At 42.6% G+C, this 15,246-nt stretch overlaps 1 protein-coding gene and 1 long non-coding RNA gene across 2 annotated transcripts; one reads left to right on the top strand and one right to left on the bottom strand.

The window, feature by feature from the left end:
* Positions 1-1,746: 1,746 nt before the first annotated feature.
* On the top strand, positions 1,747-2,495 carry LOC115787594 (uncharacterized). The gene is made up of 3 exons (XR_004020522.1): positions 1,747-1,855; positions 2,036-2,083; positions 2,177-2,495. It is a non-coding gene; the product is annotated as an uncharacterized LOC115787594 (long non-coding RNA).
* A 5,355-nt stretch (positions 2,496-7,850) lies between these two features.
* On the bottom strand, positions 7,851-9,305 carry LOC115788606 (uncharacterized). Its single transcript, XM_030741711.1, has 4 exons — positions 9,268-9,305; positions 9,127-9,185; positions 7,964-9,045; positions 7,851-7,891 (listed from the first exon to the last, which is right to left on the bottom strand). The coding sequence occupies exons 1-3, from the start codon at positions 9,288-9,290 to the stop codon at positions 7,967-7,969; spliced, it is 1,161 nt and encodes a 386-aa protein (XP_030597571.1). The 5' UTR covers positions 9,291-9,305; the 3' UTR covers positions 7,851-7,891; positions 7,964-7,966.
* Positions 9,306-15,246: the final 5,941 nt, after the last annotated feature.

Below are 15,246 nucleotides of genomic sequence, written 5' to 3'. Positions count from 1 at the left end.
TTTAACATGCAGACTGAAGCAGAAATGATGGTTTGTGTAAATGTAAAATCCTTCTCACAGACAAAGTCTCGAAAAACCAGATAGCTTAAAGACCTCATAGTGCCGCAGTTATCCAAACAGAACATTTTACTACCAGACTGCCGGCTTGCTTGTGGTTCCTGGAGTTTCTAAAAGCAGGGTGGGAGGCAGAGCCTTCAGCTATCAGGCTGGATTCAGGACGCTGACTTTTAATCACCTGAGACCCTGTGTCGTCATATGGGGACCATTACTTACATTTCAGCTTTTCTCCACCTTCATTCTGCTCAATATTGTGTTTCATACTTTAACAATGTGACCTAATTTTGTCCCTTCCACTCCCCTGTTTTCACTCCCCAGATTTAGGGGTTAAAGTGGGATTTGGCAGGTAGGGAGGGGACCAGGTATCGATCAGATGTTAGCAGTCCACCATGGGGGTGGGAAAAACTATGAGTTACATGATAATTTGGCCTGTTAGCTCCAGTGATTTGTTTTCTTTGCCTATGGACTGTGATCAGCTGAGCTACTGCTGTCTCTGAGATTTAGATGTTACATGTGCTGTCATGGCTGCTTTCCAACTCCTAGCCAGTGTACAGACAGTATATTTGATGAGTGAAACTAAAGAGCACCTTTGACATCCTCAACTGATTTTAAAAAATATTTTTTTTTAATTGATCATTAATAAAAAAAAAGATTTGCTTAAATAAAGGTGCATGTCATCAGGGCATCAGCAGGTTTGTTTACTTTTCTGGAAGAAAAAAAAAAATCATATTTATTCTTCTTAGTTCCGCCTGCTGGTTCACGCCCAGCGACCGTGAAGACCACAGCCTGCCCTGCACCAGTCCAACATAGTGCATCACAGTCAACTGTTGCATGTAAATCGCACAAAATGATCATTATTTGTTTTTTTTTTTAAGTGTTTTCCGAATATGACAAGCAAGACATGTACTGATTATGACATTCCATGTTTGTCCATTTAGGTTCTCATCAAGGTCATGGCAGTCTTAAGTGTTTGAAAAGAAGGCAGTTGGACTTTTTTGTTTTCTTTTGGTTCGTGAAGACGTCTCATCCCTGATCCGAGAGGCTCCTTCAGTTCTAAAGCGACTGATGGAGAGTGACGGATATTTAAACCCTTGTTGGGTTGTCCCCTTGGAGAGTCATTGATAGCGGGTCAGTGACTCTCTGACTCTTAGATGAGAGGAGAAACGTCTTCACAAACCAAAGAAAAAGCTGCCTTCTTTTCAAGCATTCAGGATTTCACATGTAAGCTTAAAACAGGGCTCTTCAACTCCAGGCCTCGAGAGCCCCTGTCCTGCAGCTTTTAGACGTGTCCCTGATCCAACACACCTGAATCAAATGGCTGAATTACCTCCTCAGTATGCAGTCAAGTTCTCCAGAGTCCTGCTAATGACTTCTATATTTGACTCAGGTGTGCTGAAGCAGAGACACATCTAAAACCTGCAGGACAGGAGCTCTCGAGGCCTGGAGTTGAAGAGCCCTGGCTTAAAAGTTTATTGAACCCCACCTGCTGAGCAGTCCTTACCTCTGAAAATCTCTCCTCTCCTCTTCCAGCGTTCTCTGAGTGAAGTTATCACACGTGTTTTCTCAATACAGCAACTGCGTTCACAGATTGTGATCGAAGCAGTTTGTTTGCTGCTATTTGCTGAGCTGTTTGAAATGCTGGATTTTTAATTACCTGCTACTTTAAATGCAGTTACTCTGTTTTTGCTCGCTCCCATTTTGTCACGCTAGCTGGATGGCTCCGTGCTGAAGTTCTGCAACAAGTAGTTTACTGACCCCTGCATGCACAGAGGGGTCAGGGGTGAGAAGAAAAAAAAAGGTATGTGTTGAGGGTGTAAGTGGGACTGTGGCATGATTTGCAACGCCAGGCTGCAGCACACGAAAAATTAGCTCCATTGATATTATCGTGTTAATTTGCCTTTAACTGAACATTAACTGAAGATGCTGAATCGCTGTTCTGGATCGTTACAGCCCGCTTAACCTCTGCATGCAATTACAGTGTTTCCCACAGAACTAGACCACATTCGTGGGAGTAGCTATAGAGCAGGTAACATGCATACTGCAGTGGTAGTCCTTGTTCTGCTCTGCAGCCTTGGTGTGCTTGGTACAGACAGTTGAACCAGTTTTGCATGTGCTGCAGGTTCTCCACCCTGTGAAGTGGAGGCCCACTCTAACCAGGAGCCACGGCACGATCATCAGCCTACCAGAAAACATGAGGCAGGGAGGGCTGATGCTAAATGGTTAGCAACAGCTCAGCTCATGGCTGCCCTTTCTTGAGCCTGCTTCTGCAGGAGGTCTCCTGTTAAAAGGGCGTTCTTCCTCCCCACTTTCATCAAGTCCTTGCTGATAGGGAATCATCTGATTGTTGTAGTCCTCTCTCTGATACTGTACCTTACAATGGACTGTGCCTTCAGTCCACTGTTGCTGAGAACTGGCACTATATCAATAAAAAATTAAACCTCAATCTTCTTCGTCTTTGTGAGGGCAGCTTCACTGTACGTCTTACCAAACCAAAAATGAGAGAACATGTAGAGCAGGAGTCTGTAGGATATTATTGTAAGATCATATCCATCAGTCCTGCCTTTGGTTCTAGCTCATAGTTTTTGTCCCACTGCACTTTCTTCAGGTCATTTCCTGGTAAGGGCACAGCAGTATAGGCCATTATGGTAGTCCTTAAGGCTGCGCTGCCATAATGTAGGTAGCGTGTCAAAAATAATACGTGGAACTTGCTTATATTGCAATAAGCCAACAGTGAAGTCATAGAAGTCAGTGAAATCACTGCTAAGCCTGGTTTTGAGAGCAACCACAGTTACTGTACACATTACATTTGGGGGTCATTTTAGAAAAGTTTAAGTTCGAATAATCTTTGAATGACACCAAAGAGAAAGTGAAGCCTGAGCAGTCATTTATGACGGAGATCTGATAGAGATGACGAGCTGAAACAACAGACCTAAACTTATGGAGCCAGTTATGAATTGTCAGCATGCTGAAAATGAATTCTACCTGCCACATCTAATGTTCCAGATCCATACTAAGAAGAGAGCCATTAAAACAACCCCCAGTTCATCTACAAACCCATTCAGCATCATTCATACCGCCACCTGAAGCCAGCTGAGGCCTAAAGACATCTGTCATGGATTTTTTTTTTCTTCAAAGAGCCATGACAAACACTCCTGACAGCCAGTAGTAAACACATGCTGCCAGAAATTTTCCAGGTCTCTAAAGAGATTCTCGAGCCGTTATAATCACATCAACAAAGCACCTAACAAATCTCCCAAAGCCCCGTCCCACTCATCTAAAGATTCTTCCAATGTACAGTAGTGCTGGCAGCATTGATTCCAGAGCATGCTATGTCAGGGATTCACTGGAACATGTCCCCCTTTCTTACAACAGATTTTAGATGAGTAAGTAACCAACGATGGCCAAGATCTGCAGCTGTTAAAGCAATCAGTGTCCACATGCAGCATGCAGAACATTAGAACAGGGTTATGATGCTTTCAGAGAGTTTTGTGTGCATCTACTGAGGAATCATGCTTTTTTAATTTTATTTCAGATTTACACACAATCTTTAATTTGGAGCCAGCACACAGCAGTTACTTTATCCTCTGATTCAGCCGACAACTCTTCCTCCTCTAAAGGCACGGTGCCCTCATCTGGTCACAGCAGCAAAGTACAGTGTGCGGCTGCAACACATAACTGATGCCCTGAATCACTGTTACTGCTGCAACTCTAGCACTCTCACTTCTTTTACTGTGCACAGGTTTTGAGCCACGCTGCATTTCTTCACTTTTTGCCCGCGTCCACCTGCTAATTGTGGTAACAGTGAACAGTTCCCATAGTGAACCAGTGAAATTCTCAGCCTGCCGCAGCACCAGGTGATCAACTGCTCTTTAGAACCCTGATGCAATATCTGCATCTGATTGGCAACAGCTTCATTTGTGACAGTGATCCCAAACACACTGTCAATGCAGTACAAGTATACCTGGGTGGAAAACACACAGTGGAACACATCAATCATGGATGTCCCCATAGACCAGACCTCAGCTTTACTGAAGCAGTGTGGGATCATCTTGAGAGAGCATGGTGGAACAAAAGGCAGCCAACATCCAAAGAAGAGGTGAAGAAGCCTGGAGGACTATTCCTGAACACTAAAGAAATGACAAGAAAGCTGCCTCAGAGTTCAGGCTGTGTTGCAGAATGTCCCTCCAGCCTTCCATTTTCTTCTCCTTTTCAGGGGGCTGGAGCCTATCCCAGCTGTCATAGGGCGAGAGGCGGGGTACACCCTGGACAGGTCACCAGCCTGTCACAAGGCTAACACAGAGACCCAGACAACCATTCACAGCCACATTCACACATATGGGATTAGTGCATGTCTTTGGACTTTGGGAGGAAACTGGAGTAAGAATAAAGTTTTTCATACCAAATATTGACTTTTAAGCCAATTTGAACTGTACAAACTCTGTTTTTGCCTTCTATACTGCATTTCCAGCTATGTTTGCTTGTGTTTCAATAAATCACTGCATCCATTTCAAACTTTCCTTGAAAAATCTGAAGAAATGCGAGGTGACTCAAGACTTTTGCACAGCACTGTAAATCTAAATCAGCTGTATTGTTATTTAATCCACATATAAATCCGTTTAAAATCAAAAGATCATAATTGTATTTAAAGCAAGTCATCATATAAATAGTAACATGCCGCCGTGAAGGTAAATGAGGATGGAACTGGAACTATGGAACAATGTAACAACTTTAAAGGAAGTAGCAACTATGGATTCAACTAAAGCAAAATAATAATAATAAGAGACAGATGAAATGAAAAGTGCGCCCCTACACTGCAATAAAAAAATGCCGCCAGATAACACTGTAGCAAACACCTACGTCTACTTAGCTGACTTCGTCACAGCTGCTGGAGACACATCCGATAATTAGGCATTTCCACCAACGTAACGCTCCAGTTCAACCACAAGAGGGCAGACTGGGCTTTTCTGCAGCATCTCTGATCAGGGCTCTCTGTCGCTGTCAGTTCAAATTCAGAAGGTGCTTTATTGGTATGAGAGCTTCTGAAAATATTACCAAAGCATCGAAATACAATTTAAAGCAGAATAATATATATATATATATATGTATATATATATATATATATATATATATATATATATATATATATATATATATATATATATATATATATATATATATATATAAAGTGACTGTTATTTTGACTGTCTGGCCTGAGTCATTCAGGACTGATTGTTAATATGGAAACAGTCAGGATTGATTGCTGGCTTTTGTGTCTGGCTGGGCCAGTAGTACCTGACGTAGCATGTAGCACCAGGGCCCATCTTTAGCCAGTTGCTGGATTTTTATAAATGTTGCATTTTCAGTTGAATCTTCAAATTTTACAGTTGGCTTGTTTGCATCTGGCATTTAGTAGGTGGCATCTTGCATGCAGACTTAAATGTAAAACTAAGGGTTGCATATGGCATGGAAATATATCGCAGACAATATAATACATATGAGCCATTGGCTTACTTATTAAAATTAATATATTCCAAATGTCAAGGAGAAGGGACCTCTTTAATCAAGATACTGAACCTCGAGTTGCTCCCAATGTATTCGTCAGTGTGTGTGAATGTTAGAAAGTGCTGGTGTGAATGAGACGTGCTGTGTAAAGTGCTTTGAGTGCTCATGTAGAGTAGAAAAGTATAAGAACCATAAGAACCAGTCCATTTACCATTAAGCTTAGTGTACATGGGTCAATATGGATGAACAAAAGTGCAGTTGTTTGCTATGGAGGACTAAAACATGTGGAAGGGCAACTCATATATTATACAGTATAAACCTTCATAGTTTTTGTACTATTATGCATAATATAAATAATGGCACATTTCTAAGGTAGTAACTTCTAACTGGATTTTTGTCACTGCAAAGGAGATGGGAAAACAAAGACAGAGGACCCTCATCCTTGAAGTATTTTGGCTTATATCTCATCTTTGTGTTAACCTAAATGAACTGAAACTACCCATGAGCTGAGCATACATTTGGTGTTGCAGAAATGGTGATGTGATGCTGCATTCAATGGCAGCAGCAAAAAAAAAAAAAAAGAAAAAGGTAAATCTGCAAGGATGGAATATATTGCGGTGAGGCCCTCAGACAGTCTGTACTGCTTTTCACTACTTAAATTTAATATTACCAAGTCAACACACACAGTTGTGGTCAGACGTTTCCATCCATTTGTAGTGGGCATGAATGTGATGGTAAATTTGGACTTTCAGTGATTTTCTTTGTAATGTTCTTTTTCCAGATTTTAATACAACAAACATCTTCAGTGACTTCACAAACATGAACCAGGTGCTCAGGTTTGAATTTATTTTGAATTTGATCTGATCCACATGGTCAAAATTATACATACAGGCTGTTTAATGAATATACCCACTTTGATCTTTGACCCATTTCAGCAGGAAATATTTGTCATTTACTCATCTCCATGTGGACGAGCCAAATGCCTTCTGGAGGAAAGTTTTATGAGTCAATCACACCAGTAATTTTTCTATTCCTGCTTTCTAACATTCACACTCCAACAAACAGAGGAAAACTTAACCAAGAATACTTTGGCATGCAGACCGGAGCAGCTGGGGATCAAACCACCAACCTTCTGATTAGTAGGTGACCTGCTCTACAGCCACAGTGTATGCTGGTTATCATGTGTGAGAGATTTATCTATGTTTCGAGGTAACTCTTAGGAATTGTGCACATCTCAGGTTACTGAGGTTGGCTGAAAACATGAAAGCCTGGCAAAACTTCCCTAAGATTAGTTAGCAAGAAAAATATTTTATAACCTACAGATTAAGACCATCTTTCTGGCTCCTCTGGTTTTAAACGTGTGCTTGTAAAGAAAAAGTCATTGCATTTTAATTATTTTTGCTACATACGGGGCTCATACGCTTTGTTTTACTATTACCTCAGTGGTATTAAGAATATGGTTTCCAAGGGTGCAGTTTTAATATAAAAATCAGTGTATTAGAAATGTAGCATCTGACATCAGTCTGAATAATACTTTCAAAAATTGAATTATCGATTGAGTTTGCCAAGATTATTGGTATACTCCCTTACAGCAGGACCACAGCTGAACTATGACTCAACAGCTTCAGCCATCTATCTAAACAGTGGGCTTTTAGCCCAGACTTTAAAAAAAAAAAAAAAAAAAAAAAAATCTCCAGCAAGCAAATAGCCCAGTCTGCTGCTCTTACAGGAAGCAACTGAGATGTTTCAACTGATCTGGCTCTGATCATATCATTTTCTCAGCTGGGTGTTTACACATGGCCCTTTAAACTGCCTAAAGTATAATAATTACCTACATTTATCATGCTGCACTTTGTTTTGATTAAATATCAAGGCTGGGCAGGGCTAGCTGGTTATCATCCAGGCTAAAATACACAGTGAAATAAGCATTAAAAACATCAGATGAAATGCCCTTTAAGAACTCCCTTCTGTAATTAAAGCTTTGCCCTGCAATAAAACTTCCCAGCATTACTTTGCTGCACAGTGCAGTGCTGACACTCCTCTGCTGTAGTTCTGAGAGAACTAATCATTTCAAAAATCAGTTTTGAAATAAGTTAGTGAGCCAGATCTAGTCTGCCCTGAAGTGGAACTTTACTTCTGGATTATGAGGCAGCGCGATTTCTCCCCGAGAGTTTGGCTTCACAGTTTACTCACTAGATGGCACCAAGTCTGCATCCACAGTCGCACAAACTTTGGCTTTTACTAGTGCCTCACAACTCAAGACAAAAGACAAGATTTCAACTATATATAGTTTATTTCACAAAAACTTTCATCCGAGGCCACTTTGCTGCACCTGTTGGTAGAAGAGACACCTTAGAAACCAGGCACATAAAAACAGAACAGCAAGTAGTGATAAGATACTCACGTTCTAGTTCTGCTTTCTTGGATGCAGCTTGAGTCTTATCCATCTGGTGTATAGCTGCTCAGAGTTACTTGGGTTGAGATACGCCATCTGCTTTGGGGGAGATGTGGCAGTCTGTGGCTTCTGGACAACCTCTTCCTTCAGCTCACTGAGCCGTCTGATAGCATAGCCACCAAAGCGTTCAGGGATCTCATAGGTTCTGCTTGGGGCGAAACGCCAAGTCGAATTTCCCACTGTGTCGCTTCCATACACGGGGAGGTTACGAGCTCCCTGGGCTATGTTGCTGAATCCCCAGGATGCTTGGAGAGGGTTCCTACTGGTGGGCCTCTGCTCCAGGGAGGTGTAGCTGGGGTTGTAGCTCACCTTCATGTTGGAAGTGGAAGATGGCATGTAGCTTCCTTGGGTGTTCCCAACATTCACAGGAAGCCACTGGTTCTGGTATGGTTTCCCAGCTGCAGTCTGGATGGGGACGTTTCTAGTGATGGCTCGATCAAATGAGACACTTGAGGGTCTGGATTTATGTTTAGAAACTCTTCGTGCGGGAGCACTAGCTGATGTTTGCATCTGTACAGCTGCACTGGCAGGTTTCTGCGCTCCAGACCACTGAGAGGCTAATTGGTGAGAGTAGCTTTCTCTAGGAGTTTGTAGAGATGTAGAGCTGCTTGATATGTACTTGCGAGCGTCAGTAAGACTGTTCTGGTTTTGACTGAGTTGATTCACTGAATTCCCACTTGCAACAGCACTAGAAAGGCCAAAAGGGGAGCGGTTTGGCACCTCTTGGGCACTGACATGTTCCAAGTTTGTGTACCAGGTAGGTTTTGACACCAAGCTGCTCTGCACTAATCTCACTGAACTTTGCACTGGCTTTGAAACAGTCTGTTCGTAGCTGCTAGTAGAAAGCCCTTGACTATAACCTCTATTAACTGCAGTCCCTGTGCTGAGGCTACTGCTCTGGGCTGAGTGTGGAGAAATGGAGGCCTGTCTGATTTGATTCTGGGAATAGCTGCCGTGAAGTCTTCTTAGTCTGCCATCTTGCTGTGACAAGCCAACATATCCATTGCTGTTGTGTGTCTGGGGGCTACGTGCTGAAAAAAGAAACCGAGTGTAAGCCCACTGCGGTAATAAGTCACAGGAATAACTTTAAAAAACACACAAATCCTGCTTACCCTGTGTAGCCCATGAACAGCATACATGCTCTGCTTGAACTAAGAAAATCAGCAACATCCTGCTCAGAAACATAACATCAAGGTCAGGAGAAACAGGACCACAGGAAGATAGATTAGAGTAGCTGCAAAGCAGCTCCTTACCCCAAACCAACTCCACAAGCCATCTGCGATTGTCAAAGCCACAGTAACTGCTGTGAAGCTACTCACTCTACATGTGTGCACAGAGCAAAGAGGTGGCATTTCTTGCAACCTGTATCCAGTCACAGCCTAATGAGCAGATTGTTTACAGCTGCTGTTGTGCTCCTGTCAGGGTGATTGCTGCTTAACAGATGATCAGAGTTAGTTCAAGCCACTGCAAGTATGTTCACCCTGTGTGTGTGTGTGTGTGGGGGGGGGGGGGGTAGCGTGGGGTCACCCCACAGTGCTGTGTCAGCTTGGATTATCACATTTCTGTAAAACATATCAACAAAAATGGAGCGGAGCACTTTCATCCAGCATCGTCCACTCAGGCATCCTAGCTTGAATCTGTTATTAACAGACAAAGCTGGAATCCCACCAAATGTTACATTCTGTTTTTAAAAACATATTTTTATATATATTTATTCTGCTTTAGCCTGACACGGACAAAATACGCATGACAGCAACTGAATATAGGACTATGGATCAAACAGATATGGCACACTTTACTTACAGACCTATGAGTCTATTACTTAAACCCAGAAAGACTGGCACTGGTGATTTTTACACATCTACTTTACATTTTAAAATGTTGCTCAGCTGCACTTAATTGTTTTTCTACATGTCTCTACATGAACTGTTGATTCCATTTGAGGCTCAGATATTCACGTCATCCTAAGCAAGAGGCCAGCTGGGACAGGCCCCTCTCCATTAGAGTGACAGGTTGCAATGCAACAAGTGATTGGTAATTGATCGGTGTTTTATTTTTGTACAGTTTCTTATAGATTTGTTTCTTTTAAACAGTGATGACTACTGCAGTAATGTGGCTCCATGAGGTGGTAGCTCACATATTTGCTTTAAACACAAGAGCTCCCTAGTTTGATTCTGGGAGGAGCCACAAACCCAGCCTTGGGCTGCATAAGCCAGTGTATTCCTAGTGCTTGTCCCAAGTCAGAAAGGGCACCCAGAATAAATAAATGCAAATCCATCTGCTGTGGTAACCCCTTGGAGCACCCAAGAGTACCTAAACAGTAATTTACAGTGAAGGTGTTTAATTGATTCAATTCCATTTTATTTATATAGAGCCAAATCAAAACAACAGTCACCTCAAGGCGCTTTAAATTGTAAGGTCCAGGCCGTACAATAATACAGAGAAAGCCCAACAATCAGACGACCCCCTATGAGCAGCAGTTGGCAACAATGGGAAGGAAAAACTCCCTTTTAACAGGAAGAAACCTCCAGCAGAGCCAGGCTCAGGGAGGGGCAGCCATCTGCTGCGATCGGTTGGGGGTGAGGGGAGACACCCTGACATCTGCCTCAAAGTCCAGAGTCACACCAAAGATGTAGCATATAGAATATTTATTTTTTTTAAAAGTCCACAATGTCCAGTGATTGATGTCTGTCTCCTTATATTGCTTCAGTATATTTAAATGTGCTCATATACGTGCTTTGATGTCAGCTGTATGAATGAGGAAATGAAAGGGTGGGTCAGACAGCTGTCTGCATACAGGTCCAAACAGCATGAGGGGAGCAGTCCACGAGTTTGTTAAAGAAAAAGCTGGCAGCAGGTTCAGGTACCCTTTAACTGTCTTTGTAGAACAGACGACCCAGAGTTTGGCTCACGTCAGGGGTTAATAAAACTCAGAGTTTGCACTAAACCTGCTTTCAAGAACAGGACTTTGATGCTGACACAGTTTTTACAGATTCTCCATTTATGTGCAAACTAACTTCATTTTCTGCATATAGTCACCGTTACCAGCTCTTACCTGCTCTGCTGGGCCGAGAGTTCACCTCTCTGTGTCAAACTTGACCTTGAGAACCATCGTATACGTCTCGATGCCCTTGTTAACATTATTAATGATGCCTCCTCTACCCCCTAACGCTGAAAAGACCCAGACAGCAGTAATGATGCAGGCGACTCTAACCGTGACAAACGGCACATGCAGATCAGTGGGCTTCCAACCTTCTGTTTGCAGGCTGTAAATTATGTGCCGCAACACCAGCACCACAATCTCCATATCAGAGATTCCAACTGCATTTGAATTCAGGTTTTTATTTAATCTGAATGTACAAAGTGAATCATGTAACATTTGCATGCGAGCGTGATATCTTCAGATTCCTGTGTCTGTTTGACTGATCTGTGACCATGTGGGACGCTCCACATGAAAATGACCCTTTACACTGTGAGGCTAGGACACACACACACACACACACACACTAAGGACACACTCCCTGGTAGTGTGACAGGTGTGAATCTTCATCCCTGGCTGTGCTTAGTCAGTCGTGCTGACAATTCCCTGCAAAGACAAATGAATCTGCCACTTAGTCCTACTGTCCCACATATGTGCTTCATCAAACGCTTCCTAAATTTAGGTTTATTCAAATCTAAAGCCTCTATTTTTCATCTTTTAGGGGCTTGAGTGTCTGATATCCTGCATGAGTCAGAGCGGCGATAGCAAATTTCCTCCTCTCTGCTGTAGGAAAGACTGACACCTCGCGCGCGATGACCAGATGAGTGTGGTGGCTTAGATCAAAGGCACAATTTCCTGTCAGAGGAAATAGCACAGAAGAATTTTTTTTTTTCAGGAGCAGTTTCCTCTTTTCTGAATTCTTTCCATTTACGCCCATCAACATTCATATGAAAGTCCTCTGCTGGAATCCTTTCCTGATGACACAGGAGGAACGCTTTAAAAAGAAACCAACGGATGACATTAATCAAACTGTAAATGAGAGCTATACATCAAAGTAGGTGACTCTTCTCTCCTTGGGGATGGTCACTCTTGCTCAAAATCTGCCTGCATCGTGTCTCGTATTCTTAAATTTTCTGCCTCGATGCTGATTTCTGCAGAACAGGGTGTTGTAACAAATGAAAGGTATTGTTCAATCTCCACAGACCCCCCTGACCTGTAGATGATTGGCACACAGACTCATTTTGGAAGCCTCTTTCCAGTAAAGGTTACACTATGTAAGGTTTCACTTTGCTCATGTGCTTCATGCTGGCTAAGACAGATTAATACCTGTGTGTGCAGGTCTGCAAAAGGGGGCACGATGGAGGAGAAGGCAAGCACAGCATCCGTATCTAATTTATGTGCAGAGCTATGCAGGATATGGGGACTTTTATGAGAAGGGTCACACCATACTACGTCTGCTGAATCTGAATTTTTCATTAAAAACAAAGCTACAGCTACTTTAAAGTGAACTTTATGTTTCTTAGGGATTATTTGCAGGTGCAGACCAATACACATTGGGTGCTTTAGTGAGTATTTGTAGTTGCAGGATAGTGTATGTGAGATGAAATCCAATTAAATTGTATTCAAGATGTCACTTAGTGAAACAGTAGATGTTCTCTAATATGTTCTTTACAAAAATGGATTGGCTAGTACCTAGCAAACAAGCAGGATCAATTTGTGCTATTCATCCATTTTTTTTTTTTTTTACACTTCAGTTCAGGGATGTGGTGAGATTGGACCCTATCCCAGTACTCATGGGGCAAGAGGTCGGTTTCACCCTGCACAGGTCACCAGTCACCAGTCTATTGCACTGTCACAATGAGACACAGATAACTGTTCACACCTATGACCAATTTAGAATCACCAGTTAACCCAACATGCATAGATTTGGACTGTGGGAGGACCTGAAGAGAACCCATGCAGGCAAGGAAGAACATGCAAGGGCCCCAGCTGGCCGGTGGATCTGAACCGAGTACCTCCTTGCTGTGAGGTGACCGTGCTAAACCACTTCATCACTGTGTCACCAGCAACATGCAAATATTTTCCCTTTAGATACACATTGGATTTTTTCCCCCTTTTTTACAGCTGCCAGTTTACTTATTTAGAACATAAGCAATTGTCCTCAACACCTCATCCACTCACCTCCAACCAGTCGTAGCATATGGCTGCTCATAACACTGATGCGCTCTACAGGAAGGGTCAGAGCAGACTCTACCTGCTGAGAAGGCTGAGGTCTTTTGGAGTGCAGGGGACACTCCTGAAGACCTTCTATGACTCTGTGGTGGCATCAGCCATCTTCTATGCAGCAGTATGTTGGAGCAGCAGCTTGTCTACAGCTGAGAGGAAGAGGATAGACAAGCTCATCAGGAAAGCCAGCTATGTCCTAGGATGTCCTCTCGACTCAGTGCAGGTGGTGGGAGACAGAAGGACTCTGACCAAAATAACATCACTGATGGACAAGGTCTCCCATCCCATGCATGAAACTGTTGCTGAGCTGGAGAGCTCCTTCAGTGACAGACTGCTGCATCCTAAATGCACAAAGGAGCGTTACCGCAGATCCTTCCTCCCAGCAGCTGTAAGACTTTATAACCATCACTGCTCCCAACAAAAACCACAATAACCTACACAATGTAGGATAATATATAATATACTGTAAATAGTCCGGCCTGTTAAGGTTCAACACACAGGCACATCATGTACATTGTATATAGTGTTATTATTAGTAGTATTAAGGTTAATCTTGTTTGTTGACTTTATATATATATATATTCTTTTCTTAATAGTGTAAATTATATTTTTATTTATATTTATAATAACTGCGGCTGCTGTTACACCCAAATTTCCCCTCTGTGGGACAATAAAGGCTGTTTCTTCTTCTTCTTCTTCTTCTTCTTCTCCTCCCTGAGCCTGAGTCTTGCTTGCTCATAGAGGATCATCTGATTGTTGGGGTTTTCCTTCTTTCCTTACAGTACCTTACACCTTCAGGCAACTGGTGCTATATAAATAAAATTGAACTGAACACCTCGCTACTGCAACACTAAGCCACGTTAGAATAGGGGGACAAGTTTTGACTGTCCAGAGGCTTTTACAAATAAGTTCACCATGCAACACACAATGAGACATAAACTGTGACAAACAGTTTTCAGTGCTGGTAACACTCTCTAGGAGTACCTGGAGTAGGCACCCTTTGCTTTGATTGCAGCTTTGCACACTCTCTCAATCAGCTTCATGAGATAATCACCTGAAATGGTTTTCCAACAGTCTTGAAGGCATTCCCAGAGGTGCTGAGCACTTGTTGGCTGCTTTGCCTTCACTCTGTGGTCCAACTCATCCCAAACCATCTCAGTTGGGTTTAGATCAGGTGATTGTGGAGGACAGGTCACCTGATGCAGCACTCCATCACCCTCTTTCTTGGTCAAATAGCCCTTACATCGCCTGGAGGTGTGTTTGGGGTCATTGTCCTGTTGAAAAACAAATGATGGTCCCACTAAACACGAACCAGATGGGATGACATGTTGCTGCAGAATGCTGTGGCAGCCATGCTGGTTAAGTGTGCCTTGGATTTTGAATAAATCACCAACAGTGTGACCAGCAAAACACCCCCATACATCACACTTCCTCCTCCATACTTCACTGTGGGAACTACACATGTAGGAACCATCCGCTCACCTTTTCTGTGTCTTACAAAGACATGATGGTGTTTGGAATCAGAAATCTCTCATTTGGACTCATCAGACCAAAGGACAGATTTCCACTGGTCTGATGTCCATTCCTTGTGTTCCTTGGATCAAGCCTTCTCTTCCTCTTGTTGTTCTTCCTTAAAAGTGGCTTCTTTGCAGCAATTCAACCATAAAGTCCAGATTCACGCAGTCTTCTCTGAACAGTTCATGTTGAGATGTGTGTGCTACTTGAACTCTGTGAAGCATTTAGGTGGGCTCTTATCTGGGGTGCAGTTTCTGAGGCTGGTAACTCTGATGAACTTATCCTGTACATCAGAGGGAACTCTTGGTCTTCCTTTCCAGGGGCGGTCCTGATGGGAGCCAGTTTCATCATAACACTTGATGGTCTTTGCAGCTGCACTTGAGGATACTTTCACAGTTCTCGAAATTTTTCAGATAGCCTGAACTTCATTCCTTAAAGTTAAGATGGACTGTCATTTTTCTTCACTTAGTTGAGTAGTTCTTGCCACAATATGAATTAGAACATTACTCAA

This window comes from Archocentrus centrarchus, chromosome 11 (genome assembly GCF_007364275.1).
Source record: "Archocentrus centrarchus isolate MPI-CPG fArcCen1 chromosome 11, fArcCen1, whole genome shotgun sequence".
Taxonomy (NCBI): domain Eukaryota; kingdom Metazoa; phylum Chordata; class Actinopteri; order Cichliformes; family Cichlidae; genus Archocentrus; species Archocentrus centrarchus.
The sequence above is the reverse complement of the archived record's forward strand: the minus strand, read 5'-3'. Positions and strand labels throughout refer to the sequence as shown.

Excerpts from the sequence above, each read along its gene's own strand:
- LOC115788606 (XM_030741711.1), bottom strand. The coding sequence starts at position 9,290 with ATGGCTTGTGGAGTTGGTTTGGG. Across the intron at positions 9,186-9,267 it reads GCTTGTGGAGTTGGTTTGGG|GATGTTGCTGATTTTCTTAG; the intron begins GTAAGGAGCTGC and ends GTTTCTGAGCAG. Across the intron at positions 9,046-9,126 it reads CTGTTCATGGGCTACACAGG|CACGTAGCCCCCAGACACAC; the intron begins GTAAGCAGGATT and ends TTCTTTTTTCAG.